Source organism: Coturnix japonica, chromosome 1, assembly GCF_001577835.2.
Source record: "Coturnix japonica isolate 7356 chromosome 1, Coturnix japonica 2.1, whole genome shotgun sequence".
Lineage (NCBI taxonomy): Eukaryota > Metazoa > Chordata > Aves > Galliformes > Phasianidae > Coturnix > Coturnix japonica.
The window spans coordinates 102,344,253-102,360,910 of NC_029516.1; the positions used below are offsets into that span (position 1 = coordinate 102,344,253).

At 34.9% G+C, this 16,658-nt stretch overlaps 1 protein-coding gene across 4 annotated transcripts in view; it reads left to right on the top strand.

Moving 5' to 3' along the window:
* CFAP47 (cilia and flagella associated protein 47) overlaps window positions 1-16,658 on the top strand; it is a 223,632-nt gene that overhangs the window by 158,560 nt on the left and 48,414 nt on the right. For all 4 annotated transcript variants that reach the window (XM_015884388.2, XM_015884397.2, XM_032449378.1 and 1 more), the window contains 3 exons: window positions 3,288-3,392; window positions 6,986-7,142; window positions 11,555-11,650. In XM_015884388.2, the coding sequence (XP_015739874.1) occupies window positions 3,288-3,392; window positions 6,986-7,142; window positions 11,555-11,650 (358 nt within the window). The remainder of the gene's footprint in view (window positions 1-3,287; window positions 3,393-6,985; window positions 7,143-11,554; window positions 11,651-16,658) is intronic.

Consider the following 16,658-nt stretch of genomic DNA (forward strand, 5'->3'; position numbering starts at 1 on the left):
TGGAGGTACGGCAGTAAGGGTTGAACATTCCCACTGATATTCCGTTAAATTTTGTTGTTGAATTAGAGATGGCAGCAGACACAATGGTGTCTGACATAGAAGTGCATGTGAAGCAGCAGTGTGTCATTGAACTCCTCCACGTGGAAAAAATGGCACCCACTGACATTTACTGATGCTTGCTGAATGTTGATGGAGACCAAACAGTGCATGTGAGCTCACTGATAGTGTGTTTCAGCAGTAGTGCCAACAGCACTGGGTTTCCTACACTGTTGAAGCCTGGCGTGCAGGCTATTACTCATTGCTGGCAAAAATGCAAAGCTCATGGTGGCTGCACTGAAAAATAGCATTTTGTAGCTGAGAATTTCCACTATCAAATAGTGTTAATGTGCTCTTTCTATCAGTTGTGTTTCCCATGGAAATAAATAAGAGATATTACTTTTGGGGTGACCTGTATAGTTCATGTATTGAATTTTTGAAATGTTCTTTTTGAATTAGTTTTTCTTACAGTTAAAGAACAGTTTTGGACAATAGAACATCTCAAATTGAACTGTATTAGATGAGCCAGGTTCAAAAAAAAACTGTGAGAGAAAAATCTATATTTCCTAGAGATTGCCTAAAATGTTAACCTAATTTTGACGAATATTTCTCATTTAAACAAATTTATTTCAAGTACTGACTTCATTAATGATACTCTTTCATGAAATGAATTATGCTCAAGTATTCCTGAACTTTCAGGTTCTTAATGAAGTCTCCAAAAAATCTGAAAGCTTTCAATCTCTAGACAGTTTCATGTAAATTAGAAGCAGCTTCATTACTTACTTGTAAACTGATAAATACTTGCAAGTGAAACTTACATGTGCTCTATAAGGAATATGAAACTTTTTTTTTTTTTTTAAAAAAAGAGTAAATTATAAATTAATTACTTAACTTTAATGTGTCTTTTTTTTTTTTTTTTTTTTTTTTTTTTTTAAATGAGCTACACCTTGTGGGTTTTTTTTTTTTTTTTCCTTTTCTTTTCAGCCTCATCCTGTACAGGCTAGCTTAATATCTTTATACTTACTGCCAGATTCTCCAAATATTAGAACAGAAGTGAACATCCATAAATTTGTAGCAAAATCCCTTTTTAGGTTTCTTTCCTAATGTCTGTCCTCTCTCTCTCTCTAGAGGGCATGAATTCATTTCCAGCATTTAACATTTAATGCTTATTAAAAATGGAATTCCAATCAGTTTTCATGTGTGTGGGGGAGTCAGTATTCCAAGTAATATACATCTCCTAGTGAAATTACTGTTTAAAAATTACAGTTTAAATTTAATCATGTATTTTCATGCTGTGACAACCTGTTATTACTGTGTTTTTTCATTTCCTTCAGAATTATCTTGGAGGAGGTACTCATCAATATTCTTTCTCCATTTGTAAGTTTGCATTTCATAAATAGGGCTGATTGGTTTAGACAGCGTAGATTGGAGCTAACCTTGAAACAAAACAAAAAATTTCACTTCAAGAAAATAATTCTGGGTATGGAATGTGCCCAGAAACTCACTGCAAAATGAGCTGTTCAGACTCTAACAGTTCAGACTGTTAGATGATGAGCTTCTAAATGAACCCTGGACTGACAGAGATGTGGATGATCTGTGTGAAGTGTCTTTCTTTCAGGCCTGTTACTCCGAGTAACACAGAAGATTTGCAGAAGTGATAGTCATAGGGTGTCAGCAGTTGCTTGCTGATGAAAAATGTGCTTTAAAGTTATCATCTGCCTGGACAAGTGAGGTTTTATAAGTTGTGGGCCATGCAGTGGCACTGATCTCCCCTGATGGGAAGCGCAGATGCTGTGACACTGAACTAGGTGTGTGCCTATTGCTGTGAGCATCATATTGCCTGTTGGGTGCACAAGCTTATTTTTCCAGAAACCCTGGTTATCATGCAGTGGAAACTGTAAAATTAGAACTGCCCAACTCTCTCTGAGGTGACAGAGAGAGCAGCAGGGTGGTGAGGAAGAGCAGCAGAAATTTCATCAAGGGCTTCTGCACCAGGCCAAGAGAGCACACTTCTCCCTGCTCACTAAACCACATTCCTCAACACAACGTCCAGACATTCCTTGAACACCTCCACGGTTGGTGACTCCACCACCTCCCTGGGCAGCCCATTGCACTGCCTGACCACTCTTTCAGAGAAGCAGTATTTTTTAATGTCCAGCCTGAACCTCCCCTGGCACAGCTTGAAACAATTCTCTGTAGTCCTATCACCAGTTACACTACAGAAGATGTTGACCCACCAGGGGCCTGGGAGCTATGAAAGTGTCCAGGAACCCTGGGGCCACAGGCAACCCCAGATTCTATCCCTATTATGGCTCTGCTTATTGCTTGTAGATGCAGTGGGTTGGGGCTGCTGGTCGAAGCCCTTGTTTTGGTAACCCATGTTCAGTGCTGGTTGGTGGCCTATTCTTCCAGTCATGACATTTCCTTTATAAAAGGGCTTTGCAGCACTAGCCATTGTAAGGTGATGTTTTGACCTTTATTAGTTGTAAACTATACTCATTTTATAACCATTCAAATCAAACATCTTTTATGTCTTTTTATTTACAGACATTTAAACATGCGTGATGTCAAAAAAAACAGGACTTTTTTATTACAAAACATAGGCACAGATGTTGTGAATTCATTGATTGTAACTGGTCGTTGTGTCAGTGCATCAGCATTTTTATTATTCATGAGTCTATTCTTATACTTCTTATCTAGTTCATCAAAACATTTATGACCCCACTGTACTCAGCTACTTTCCTTTTCCATATGCAACTGGGACTCAATTAGTGTACTTCAGAAGAAGAGAAAACTAGAAACTTCATTTCCAATATTAGTTTAGATTAAGGTAAGAGGAAGAGAGGCAAAGCATTAGTTTATTGAAATCTGACATGTGTTTGCCCTAAAAGGCAATTTGCTTTTGGAGGTCAATGAGATAACCTTTTAGCATCATCAGTATGCTCAGATACTGAAGCCATGTTCGACTGGTATTTGTGAGAGCCGCTATCCATGACCTTGGAACAATCAGTAATACCAGCTCTGCAGTTTCTGGGAAATAAATGAACGTGCAGTGACTGCCACTAAGATTGTTTACTGCAGTACACATGCTACTTTAGTAGCCAGTGTATGCTGAAAGTAGAGAATGTATCTGGTAGAACACATTAATTACATAAATGACAAAACTGTCAATACAAAGCACAAAACAGAAACCGACTCAAAATAATTTATTCTTTCCTCCTTTCATTTACTTCTTTCTCACATTTGTTCAGTTAATTGTTGCTCCTCATTCCATCACTGGAGTACCTGTGAAATTCTATCCATCTGCCCTAGGAAGAGGAAATCACAAGGCATCAATAACCTTCAAATGTTCTCAGGTATGATACTATATTTGCTGCTCACAATGCATGGAATTCAGAATAGATGATATTTTTTTTAACAGACATGTCAGTAAAGTTTTTGATCTGAAGGTCAAGTTGAAATTTAATTGCTGGATGCATAATGAAAGAGCAAATGCAAAGATGTTCTGTTTACAGTTTTAGAATTTGAGGTAATGGATTAGGAGCTTGAATTTGTAATGAATACTATTGCTAGCTTTCTTGGTAATTAGATAGTTTGTCTGTATTTAGTGACATGACAGTGGCATTTCTTTGTATTATAGCCTCTGAAATTAAATTTCTTGATGTGTTTCCAAAACTTTGAATGGTTTCAGTCTGATGTGAACTTTTAAAGGTCATACACCTGACACTTCATCCTTTCAGTTTGGTTGAAAATATTTTTTATTTTGAACATCTTAGAACAGTTGGCATTTTTATTTTTTTTTCACATTTTCCTGTTTGTTAATAATTAACTACTTAATTAAGAAACATGGATCATCAATGTGACCTATTAGGTGACTGAAAATTGCATCTGGTAATAAAAATAAAAATTGATAATATGAGAGGTACGTGAATATTTCCTCACGTGAGATGAGCAAAGCATTTCCTGTGCACACCATTTCCTCTCTTTATTCTTTTTGGACTTTCAAATATCTTAATAGTGAGCTGTGAATTATTCTAATTGAGTGCTACCAGAACTTTTCAGTAGTGCGTTAAGCAATATAGCAAAAGCACATTTTTTATGTGAAGAAAAAAACAGTGAAGGAAATGATGTGGTAATTTCTTACCTGCTAAAGCATTTGTAAGAGAGATTATTTGTAGGTGCTGTTAGCACATTTATTTTCAGGACCTCTCCTCTTAAATACTTATTAAGGATAAAGACAAAGAGCAAGTAATCCTCTTTAGAACAGTGTATGTTCAAGACCTGTTCAAGAGCATGAAATGCAATTGTCTTGTCTGATTTGTAGTGGTACACAGAAGTATTACCTCAATGTTAAAAAACATTCAAAAATTAATTTAAAACTTTCAGGAGCAAACTGACCCCTATCACTTGAATCATGTCATTCTGTGCATCTCCTTTCATGTAATCACAAATCTTCAGGTATCTCAGTCCTTCTAGCTGCTTTGTCTCGATCCCTTTAATGTTTTCAATTATCTAAATTTTCATGATCTGTTTATACCCGAGTCTTTTGAATTTTGTAAATTTCCATTCATTTTCACTGCTACAATTCTTACTAAATTAGTTCTAGACTATTGTAGTTTGCTAATTGTTATACTGAAAAGTGACAGTGAATATTTTCAGTTATAACAACCATTATCAATGAAGACTTGAAGAATGTTTCTTGTCAGTGGTTGATGCCTCAAACAACCTGTAATCTACGTTGATTTCCCTCTTTTGATTTCTCTGATTAAATAGTAATAGTAATAGTAATAGTAATAGTAATAGTAATAGTAATAGTAATAGTAATAGTAATAGTAATAGTTTTTTGCGGGTTGGAAGGGACCTTAGAGATCATCGAGTCCAACTCCTGGGATTCGAGCCTCTGTGTAGCAGAGCAGCACTTCTACCACTTGCGCCACAGGGGGGATTCGAACCCCGGGCCCCAGTGTTGTAAGGCGGCATTCCTACCACTACGCCACCGGGGCACACATAAATATATATGAATGGACACTTAAGCCATCTGAAAGCTGAATAACTGATTAATCTAAAATCAGTTAATGACAATACTTTTAGGATAAGCCTTTACTGTTTCTGATTGTGCTTGTCTGGATTGAGAGAAACTGTTTTATGGTATCACCTGCTTCATTTGTTTCTAGTTTGAAGTTGCACGAAAAGTTCTTCACAAAATGGATCTGAGTTTAGCACTGATCAGTGTTCTATATTTTGTGAAATCTGAAATTAACTTTACCAGGAAAACAGAAATGTCAGCCTTAACATAACTCATGCCCAGAGATCTGATGTATTTCTTTAATCCTCTTGTCACATCACTAGAATTCAGGTGTAGTGTAAAGAATTTAATATTAGCAAGAAATGTTAGATTGAAGATGAGGTTAGATACTGTCTTGTTATTTGCTTAACTTTCTAGGTTGTTTTTTTTTTTACAAACATACTTACTTTCCTCATGAGTTCTTGCACTGAGCATCCATGATCTTGAGCTCTGTCACACAGTGGGTGAGTGGAAACAGTAACTGCAGTTCAGACAAAATAGGCTTATCTTAAAATCTCTGGAATTTTTTGTTCTCTGCTTTTATTTTCCAAACTGACTTTTATTTTTTTTTTCTCCTTTACGCGCTCAGTTAGACAAAGCTTCAGAGTGTTGTTTTAAAGGGGCTCAGCACTTGAAACAATGGGGTTCAAAATGCTTGTTAGTCATAAAGACCAATTAAATTACAGCCTTTTGTATCTGTAGGCCACGAGCCTGAGCCTTCAGCATCAAAGCTCAAATCTGATCTTTAAATCTCAGCTGCACAAAAGAGGAACATGTGCATGCTTGCACTGTTCCTCAGTGCAGAATTTCTTACTGTGAGCAAGGTTTTTCATACAAATTTACAGTGGGCCTAGAAAATATTGTTGGATTAGTAGCTTTTCACAACTCTTGTAATAAGAATTTTGTAATAATGGTTATGAGTTATTTATTTATTCAGTTGTGGTTGCTGTGACTGCTTTTTTGTAAGCTAGTAAAATGTAGAAATTATAAGCCAGTATACACTCATCAGTAGCTTGACAAATCCAGGCTTTCTTCTATTTTTTCTTACTTCTATTTAAATACCTCAGACATGGCTGACTATTACTGATAAGTTTCTTTCATTAAGGTTGAAACATCTTTTTCTTGTATCGAATGAATCTTAAACAATGATATCATAGAGGATACCAAGTTAAACAGGACTTTCAGTCTGCTTGAGAGCATGAAGGCTCTCAGTGAGATAGATTTGCTCATTGATCACATGGCATTTAACAAGGCTAAATCCCTGGTGCTGTACTGGGGTCATAAAAACCCATGCTGTGATATAGACTTGGAGAAGGGTAACAGGAATGTTGCCTGAAATAAAAGGCCCTTGAGGTGCTGGCTGAACATGAATCAGGAAAATGTCAAGGTGGCCAAGGAGGCCATCAGTTTATGTTTCTTTGTTATATAGTTGTTAATATTCTTATTGTTCCAGTAACATTATATTGCTGCTCCATCAATAAATTGCTTCCCTTCATTCTGTGTCTTCTCAAGAAAACTTCTCACTTAATGTTCTTTCACTTTCTATTATATGTGCTTTGTCTTGCCCTTTAGCAATCACTCACATCTTTCCATTCACTACAGTGGAAGCTCTGACTAGCATGAAAGTTGCATACAAAAAAGAGATATCAACATCTCCCAAAGTCCCATATAAAAAGTCTTCAACAGTACTCTTGATTTCTAGATAGCAATACTTAGAGTACATGATAGTTTTAGGGAAGAAGAAAGAATCAAAGTGTTAAAAATCACTACACACAAAACAGAAAAGAGACATAGAACATTAGAAGAAATAAATAAGTAGTTTGCCTTAGTATATAGTATAGTTCTGACTGGTCTAATAAATAATGACACCATTTTCCACCACAGGTTGAAGAATGGGTATTTTACCTTTCGGGGACTGGTCTTCCACCTCAGTTGATGGAACCAACTACCATGAGTGCATACATAGGCCAGGGTTCTTCTGTCATCATAACCTTCAAAAATCCAACTTCTGAAAATGTGTTGGTAGATGTCACGCTAACAGGTAAAGTATTGTTTTTGAGTTGGGAGAGGTAAGCTTCGTCATTAAAAGCTGTGTACATGTGAGACAGGATTACATTTACGTCATTCCATTTGTATGCAACAAGTATATTGTATATCATTCACATGCACCCAGGAAAGCTCTGTAACCTATGTTGCTCAGGCTGAGAAATAATGTAAACCTGTAACATCTTGTATCCTGCACTCATGTATACATGTAGCTGGTTGTTTATTCTGAACTACACTTGTCGCATTTAGACAATAGGAGACTCCAATGGCATATTTGGCTCTATGCCTAAGCCAAATATCAAGTATCTTGATTTGGGTCATATTTTCCATAATATTTTATTGGATTATAGCTAGCTAAACAAGTTAATAAAAGCAAAATACTTCAGGTTATTTCTAACTGGCCTTTTGAACAAGTATGTCTAAATTTTGAACATACTTTAAGTTTAAATAAACTGTAAACATTAATAAACTTTAAGCATACTTTAAATTTAAATAAATACTTTAAGTAAAAAACTTTTTAGTATAAAGTCCAGAAGTAACAAAGATAATGAAATCATTGGCCGTACTGACATGTCACAGGTGAAGTAGAAATTTTACGTGATGTCTGAAATTTACACAATGGAAGACTAAAATTACCTTTTGGTGAAGCACAGAGCTTTAGAAGATTTTCTGAAACTCTAATTAGTCCAGTGTAACAAGAAGCATCAGAAAACAGGGGCCAGAAATCAAGGATACTTCTTTCAGTGTCTACTGTTACAGATATTGTCAGATATCAAAATCAAACCTGTGCAAAGGTAAATTTTAAGCTAGATCTGAAGCTTGCAGTACATAGAATAAGTGAAGAAATGCAGCTTCAAAAAAAAAGAAAAAAAGTAGATTCATGTTTGTTGCAGTGAATTCGTGCTTTCGAATAAATTACAGCTTTTGATATATGAATTAAAAATACAAAGACTTGAGAAACTTGAACTACATCACAAATTAGAAAATTGAGAGCAATCACTAGCTTCCACTAGTGATATGAACTCATAGGATCACCAGCATATGAAGTCTCCTGGCAATAGCAGTCACAGACATTTGATTGTATCTTACAAGCATGCCATGGTCACCATTTTTATTTGATCTTTGATTCTGAGAATAAAAATGACTTCTCAGACATCTCCTGAGAATTCAGCCTAAGATTTTCTGAGCCATCATTTTGAATTCATGATACGTTTACAAAAAAGCCTTACTGGATTTCCATTCTTGTTGGTCCCTAGGCTTAGTTCTGCAATGACACCTTAGTTTTATTAGATCTATACGCTGTATACTGTTAAATTTCTTTAGAGTAATACAACTAAATGTTACTAAACTGAAGCTGAAAAACAAATAACACTCAAAACCTGCTGCCAAAGGTTTGAAATGGAGGTGAGCAGCTTATAGGGAAGCAACAGGCAATGGACTATTTAGAGCAGCTTTGTGCATTCAAATCCACAAGCCCAGATAAAATTCATAAAGTTATGGAAGAGTTGGGGAGGGAGAAGTTATGGAAGAGTTGGGTAAGGGAGAATTCATGTTGATGGAAAAAGTTATAATCTTCCTTTCTTTTAAAATGATAGGAGCAGGACTGAGAAAGTAGTAGGTTGATCATTTTCACTTCAGTCCCTGGTTGGGTCATTAGAATTAGACATATCCTCTTGTACTCTGTGCAGCCCATTATAGTCCATTTCCAAGCACATGAAACTCAAGAAGGTAATCAGGAATAGCTAAATGGATATGCTAACTATAAATAATGACTAACCTGATTGCTTTACTCACAGAAATGACTAATTATGCAGGTGAAATGGAGCAGTGTGTAAAATACTATGATTTAATAAGACTTCTGTCACTGTTACTGTCACGGAGATATCACGATCAGTCTATGTCCATGACGGGGGGGCAGTAGGCCCAGGGGCTCCTCAGCCTCCAAAAATAGGAAAGGAAAACAGGGAAAAGGGGTAGGGAGATGGGAGATGGAAACAAACAGAGCAGTGGCAATGATCTAAGGAGGAAAACTTATTTCATTATGATATTGGAATGCACTGTAATACATTCTTATTGAAATTGAGGCTAATAAATCAAGTAAAATATGAGAGAGAGAGGTTTCCAAAGACTGAGAAGCCTACTTTTAAACTGAAGATGTACTGCTTGGAAGCACACCCACATCTGCTGTCAGGCAGTGAGAGAGAGAGCCAGCGTCACTTCTGTGACCTATTTCCCTCTCTGACCATGAGGTCCTCTGGAATGTGTGATTCTACTTTGAGCTCCACATGATGTTATGATGTGGAACACCAATAGCTAAATTACTAAACTATGACAGTTATGTATATCACTCTCATGTGGAAGCTGTTGAAGTCCAGACTTGATTATTAGGCTGCTGAGTAAGTTGAAAGCTTTGCTGAAATACTGGGCTCGAAGGATAGTGTTCAGCAGTTTGATGGTCCTCTGCTATTCATGAATATTGTACCTGAGGGACTGATAATGAGGCCCGTATTATTCAAGATCTTTATAAATTATATGGATGATGACACAGACTGTAATGTAAACTGGGTACAGTGTCTGACAATGAGTGGTAGACTTTCAGTCCAGAGGGACCCTGATTAGTTTTTTGAATATCTCTTTTTCTAATTGCTCTTGCTCATCAACTTATTGTCCTGGGAGCATGTGAGAAAATAATAAATGTTTTGCATTATTACTAATGCAGTCTTCCTTCTAAAATGTTTAGCTTTTGTACTTCTCATTCCATCTCACCTTTGTGCTTAGAATATATATCTTAGATCGGACACTTAAAGAACTTCTATGAGTTTCTAGCTATGCAGCCCTCTCTATGTGATCAGAAATTAACTGATTGTGACTAATTTCCTGAAGTGCAGATGTGCATTTCATGTATGACATGAAGCTTCCCATTGCCCATCATTGAGTGCAGCATGCTTTATTCTAGTGTGTAATGAATGGAAGCTGGTATTCTGATTTGTATATCAAGAAGAAAGATTATGATAAACAGGCTGTGTGGCTTGAGTGTAAACCTAGTGCCAAACAGCATAATTTGCTACTTTATTCCTACTAAGTATTATTAAAAAAGCTAGTCTAATCTACTATTCACATAAGAACAGAAAAGAACAAACTTCTCCACAATGGAATTTCTTCATAAATGTTTTACAGAGCTTAAACATTGGTATTGAAATCCACTGAACTGTGCTGTTCTAAGGGACATCATTAGAACTTGCATTGTATAAAACTTTTAATGAAAATGCCGTCATCTTTCTAACTGGAACATCACCATGTCACAGGGAGGTTTTCACTAATAGAGATGGTGTAGAAGCAACTAGCTTAGTGGAAGCCTAATGTTGGCTTTTATGCATCAGAAGTTTCCAGTCTTCATTTTTCTTTCAAGTCTGGAGCAATTGTCCCTAATTACTAGTGGCTAGTTAATGTCTAGAACACTTTATTCCAGTTGATATGGATAATTCAATTTAATGTTTTCAATGGACTGAGTATATTTCAAAGTTTCACAAAGAAAACTGCAACTGTTTTCTAGAGGGCATTCACTTCAGAGACTGGAGATCCATGATCAAGTAAAATATCAAAGTTACAATGATAGGAGTAGAGGGAATAGTTTCAAGCTGCGGCAGGGGAAATTCAGGCTGGACATTAGGAAATATTACTTCTCAGAAAGGGTGGTGAGGCACTGGAATGCACTGCCCAGGGAGATGGTGGAGTCACCGACACTGGGGGTGTTCAAGGTGTTCATTGGATGTTGTGTTGAGGGACATGGTTTAATGGGAGCTATTGGTAATAGGTGAATGGTTGGACTGGACGATCTTTTAGGTCTTTTCCAACCTTGGTGATTGTATGATTCTATGACAATTAGCAGTTGGGTATGTAAGGCAAATTTGTTCCTTTTTGGAATCCAGTCTTATCTGTCTTATCAAAACCTATATCCATGGCAATATACAATTTTGGTTTTGGTACAGGCATATGCACAGTAATATTAAAATAGCTGTCTCATACTATTGATTATTAAGAGTTACTTTATTTCCCAAAGAGGATTTCATGCGCAATAGTTCATTAATCTCATTTCCACACAAAAAAATTCCAAACTAAGATTGTGACTTATAAAATGCACATTGCTTTTGGTGTCTAAAAAATAATTTCTTTACTAATTTAGATATTTAACTGAAAATGATTTAATCTTTGATTTTCTAGGTGGAGTGTTGTATTTCAAATGTATTTAAGAAAAAAAATCCATATTGTAGCTATACTTCCCATTTGCAAGTGTATTTTTTAAAACAACAATCTTCAAATCTCTCTCGTTAGGGAAACTGTTAAATCATTTTAACTTCTAAATGAGTTTCCCTGAATGTGGATTGTTTTTGTTTTTCTTCTCTTTAGATAAGGAGCAGTCCGGTTGTTATCTCAGTGCATCTGTTCTAAACAAGTCAACCAGTAGGGAATCTGCTTTCCACCTCTTTCTCAAAAATACACGAGGTATGTAGTTTATTGAATTATACTTGAAAATTTTTACAATGTGTGATCTTTTATGGTCTGTCAAATCTGAAGTGTAGATAAAATTCAGTGTTTTGCTAAGTACAGCTCTTCCATTTGGTGCACTGAATCTGACTTATGTGAAAATAAGAATTAGCCCAATGTAACTGAAGTTTGTTTTACTTAAAAAATTAAAAGTAAAATCAAAGATGCATCCAGTAAAATTCTTATTATGTTTGATTTGTTTATTTTTTATGGTAATTTTTTTTCTTACCTCTGCAGTGACTTGCTTAGACTTTTGAAAAATAAATTATTTTATAAACAATGTCTTAACCGTCAAAGCACAAATGTTTGTAGGAATGATGATTTTGCATAAGAGAAACAAGAAGGCTGTAGCTTGACTCCATATTAATTACTACATCCGTGGTATACAACGGTGAATGAGCCCATACAGTATTGCAGTCTTGATGCATTCCTAGAAAATGCTTTGAATTAAGACACGAAATTCAGATAAATAAAGTCCTAGGTCCAACTACAAAGACAAACAACAGCATTATAAAAATATTTATGAACTATTATGTAGAAAAAAGTGATTGTTAAAAATCTGAATTCAATTTAAAGTGAACAGCTTCTTTAAAGTACTTTGTTAAGAAATCCTGCAGTAAGTTACTATATCCTAAAACTTGAAGCACCAAAAGGGAAAAACATGTGATTACTAAGAAATTCTTTTTAAAACAAAATCTTTGCTTATTTGAAGAGTCAGGTAAGGGGAAAAGGAAGTAATAAATGTGTTAAGCATTTGATGACTACTTCTATATTTTACTGGACTTACAGAAAGCAAAATAAGATTTCACAGTTGTTCAAATATGCTTATTTTCCTCTTCAGAGTTGCCTGTCCTTTGAACTGTTTTTTTTTTTCTATGATATAGTTTTTATTGAAAATTACAATTTTCTCAGTTTTCTGTGTTGCTTGTAGTAGATTCAAATATGACTATAAAATCTAGAAATTATTAACTTGAACCATCTGGAAAGAATTAAATTATTTGCACTGACCTTTTGAGTTAGATTTTATGTGATATTTTCAATCACATTTGATCTGAGATAGAAAAAGTAGTAGTTAATTGTCCTTAGTGTTGTAGTCTTACCAAAATTCTACAGATTGTATATGATAGGATGTATATATGTATATCTCATACAATTGCATCTTCTGTATCCATTCCTTTCTGTTGTGGAACTGAATGTTAATGTAGATATCAGAATAGCTATATTCTTTTCCTCAAAGAAAAGATATCTTACTCAAATTAAAGACATGAGTCAGAAAAAAGAAGATTACTTGTTGCTCCTGAAGTTGTAGTTGTCTATACCTTTCTGTTACAGGGAATGTTGCAAAATGTTTTTTGTTTTTTTTTTTCTCTTTGAAACTTGCAGTTTCACAGCATTATTTTTGAGCAATATAGCAAGAAGGATTTAGAATAATAAAAAGTAAAAATTTACATAAGCAGTAGATGAAGTATGAATCAGGTACAGATTTTAGAAAAATTGCTTTAGTGCTGTAACCTACAATACAGAAAGAAATACGATGAACAGACTTTGAAATCAAACATTTTTCTGACAAATTTTGCCAGAATATGATTACTATATTCTTTTGTGCACTACTTGTGTACTTAACGTATGCTTGTGGAAAAAAACTGTGCTTGCTGCTCGCTTATTACTTGATCACTTGTTTTACTTCACTACTTATTTCTTTTAATGCAATGTCTGAGGGTAGAAATTCAGAAATAGTGAAGTAGGCTTAAATTTATGTTTGCATAAATATGTGCCTAAAAATTTACGCATATCCTTAAAACAACCCAAACAAAAAAAGCCAAATATACAAGCTGGTCTGCTTATGATTCTTCCCAGTAACTCAGACTGCTGTAGCTTAAATGGACCTGATACTGAAGTTATGATCCTGTTTTCCATTTGACTTTCATTCTTAGCAGATTATGGCTTAGCATGACTCAAAGGTGTTCCATGACATCAATAAGTTTGATTATTGTGAATGACTTGTTAAAACATCAAACAAGAACAGCAAAGGGGACAATTATCAGAACCAAGTTTTTTGAATATCTCTCTTCACATTTCATCATAATCTTTGTAGTGTATGTTTAGAAACTTCTACATTTTAATGCTGTCTTTCCACTTGTTGCACGATCATCTCTTTCACCCCCCTTTTTTATTGAGATTTCTGTGAGTAACTATTTCATTTTTGCCTTCTAACATCTCTAAAGTGTAAAATAAATTTATTTATTAACTTTCCCAAGCACTAAGGAAGGCAGACTAATATATATTTGATAAATGTAAGCTCTGTAAGATCAACAAATAACTGCCTGGCAATTAAATTTGAGATACTAAAACTCTGTGTGTGCACTTTTGAAGCTTACTACTATTACTGTTTCATACTTTATTAGGCAATAATTGCAAAAGCAGTTTAGTGTACTTTTTATGATGTGCAGCCTGCTATGATTATGGATAATTTACCTTTTAAACTAATTCCACCTAAGAAAGGTAGTAAATTCTGTGCACATCTTCAGGCTGCTTTACTGACAAAAGGTCAGTTTTCAAGACAGTCTTTTATTCCTGTATTTATTTGCATCTATTTTTTTTCCCCATTAGTAATTCTTTGTAAGTTTTTGTATTTTTTTCACTTGTGATAGCTTTCAAAGACTGAAAGAAAATGAAAATAACATACCTGGTTTTCCCAGTTTTATTAGTCTGTAGGTAGACTTCATCTCTTTTTCTTTTATAATGGTTTAATCATACAAAAATGACTGAAAGTGCTATAAAATTGATCTATAATAAGTAGTTCTCCATTTTAGCAGAGTACTTTGAAATGAAGATGGAAAACATCGCGCTTTTGCTTTTCTTCAGTGTTTTATGTAGACATGTTTTAGTCATTTTTGACAAAATTAAATAATTTTATACTTTATATCTTACGTCTGAGATTTTGTCAGGAAGCAGTCAATATTCATATAACATAACCAGTAGGAAAGCAATAAAAAGACTAAGCAAAAATGTGTATTCACAATTGTACCCTATTTTTATTTTCAGAAACAGTTGCTAATGATGAAATTAACTGGGGAAAAAAGAAATATCTTCCTGAATTGCTGAAGTTATTCAGTTATAAGATGCTCAGTTAAACTATGTTTAAATTAACAAGTAGTGCGAGACAACAGCAGTGATGTGTTGACCAAAATGGATGCTTATGACCTGACATCTAAAGTATATGCATTATGGAGGTTTTCTATACGTATCATTCTGGCCTGATCTCATGCATTATACAGTTCTAAGTAAATGAAACTCATCTTTTGATCTACTTCCAAAAAGAATTCAGATTACCCACAGATGGAGAGACTTTGTTGCAAACCACAATAAAATAAAAGAGAACAGTTGGGAAATTCATTTCAAAAAACACTTGCCTTCTTTTGGAGGTTTTAGATTCAACACACTTTCACAGGGATACTTGAGATTTCATAGGGAAACTGAAGGAATTAAAGTTCCTTTGATTTGCTGGAGGATTCGGTTGCCAGATTTCTTTTAATTTCCTTGGTCTAACTACTCTTCTTTTTCATCTATTCAAGACTTTCTATTTTCTGATGAGTATTTGCTACTTTTATTTAGTTTAATTTTTCTTTTTCTTATTTTTACTCCCTTCCCTGAATTTTCATCTTTTGAAAATATCAAGCTTAACTTTCTGCAGTATAATTGTTCAATAGATATAAAAGTCATGTGTGTAGGTCATAAGCTGGGATACGTGAGTTGTTTGTAGTACACAAGATTCCTTCTGAAAATCTGCACAGCGTAGTTCCAGAACAAAAGCCTTCATTGTCTATGAGACTGACCTCTAGTGCCCTTGTTTCAGAAGCTAGCATGTGGTAAGAAAAAACATGGCAAATTCCTGGTGGCTGAACCACCACTTACACTTCCCAACTAGGTGAAAACTTTGTAAGAGCAGTGATCTAATGTTTTATCTGTTGGAGAAGCATACTTTGTTTATGAGAATAGCACTGCTAGAACATGAAGTGACAGCACCAGTGATACAGCATAAGCCGTATATTTTTCTCCAGAGGTATATGCTGCCAAAGTCAGTGCATTCAAGCCGATGGCATTCCAGAGTGCAGATTGTCTCTACTGTCAGCATGAGAAACTCTGGAGCTGTCTCCAGAGCTCCCTAAAACCTCAATACATTCAAGGCTTTCCTCACCTGGAGAAAATTGATAATCAGGAGCAACAATTTTGTGTCACATTTTAAGGCACTCCTGAAAGCTGACTATAAGAATAAATAGCTGGGAAATGTGCTCAAAAATATTCATATCAGGAAAAGCTAATCATAGGTGGTAGGATTTGAAGGGTTAATTATATATATATGCTTCTTAGCACAAAAATGTTTGCTTGATATATTGTTACAACAAAACAGGAAAGCATCATGGTACAATGAGCCGTAAAACTTGAAGTTTATTCCATGTAGTTTTCTGGAGTTTCTTCAGGGCATATATTGTATATACATACATTCTGTTATGTGCATTATTTTTACCTCTCAGTTTTAATTTGTTTATGTATTATGCAGGGTGGGCATATCTTTACTTGTTTTTTTGCAAATCCAGGCAACTGTTTTAGTGAAATAACTTGAGATGAAGTATGAGAAATGCAATACTATAAGCTCAGTAGAAAGTGTTGGTAGCTGGTGGTTGTTCATTTAAAAACATTCCCTTCAATTCAAAGAGTAGAATGGTACATTAACTTGGAAGTGATTTATCTACTTCAGCATGCTTTCCTGTTGTTGCAAAAGGAGAGAGAGGGAGAACAATGATCTTCAAGAAAGATACAGAAATTCGTCTTTTGTACAGTCTCTTGCAAATTCATGTAAGACTTCCCATGTGTATCTATGATGGAAAATAGATTTTTAATCTATAATTGCCTCATAGATTTAATTCTGGCCATGCAGTATATTTCATCAGAATATCATGGCTTG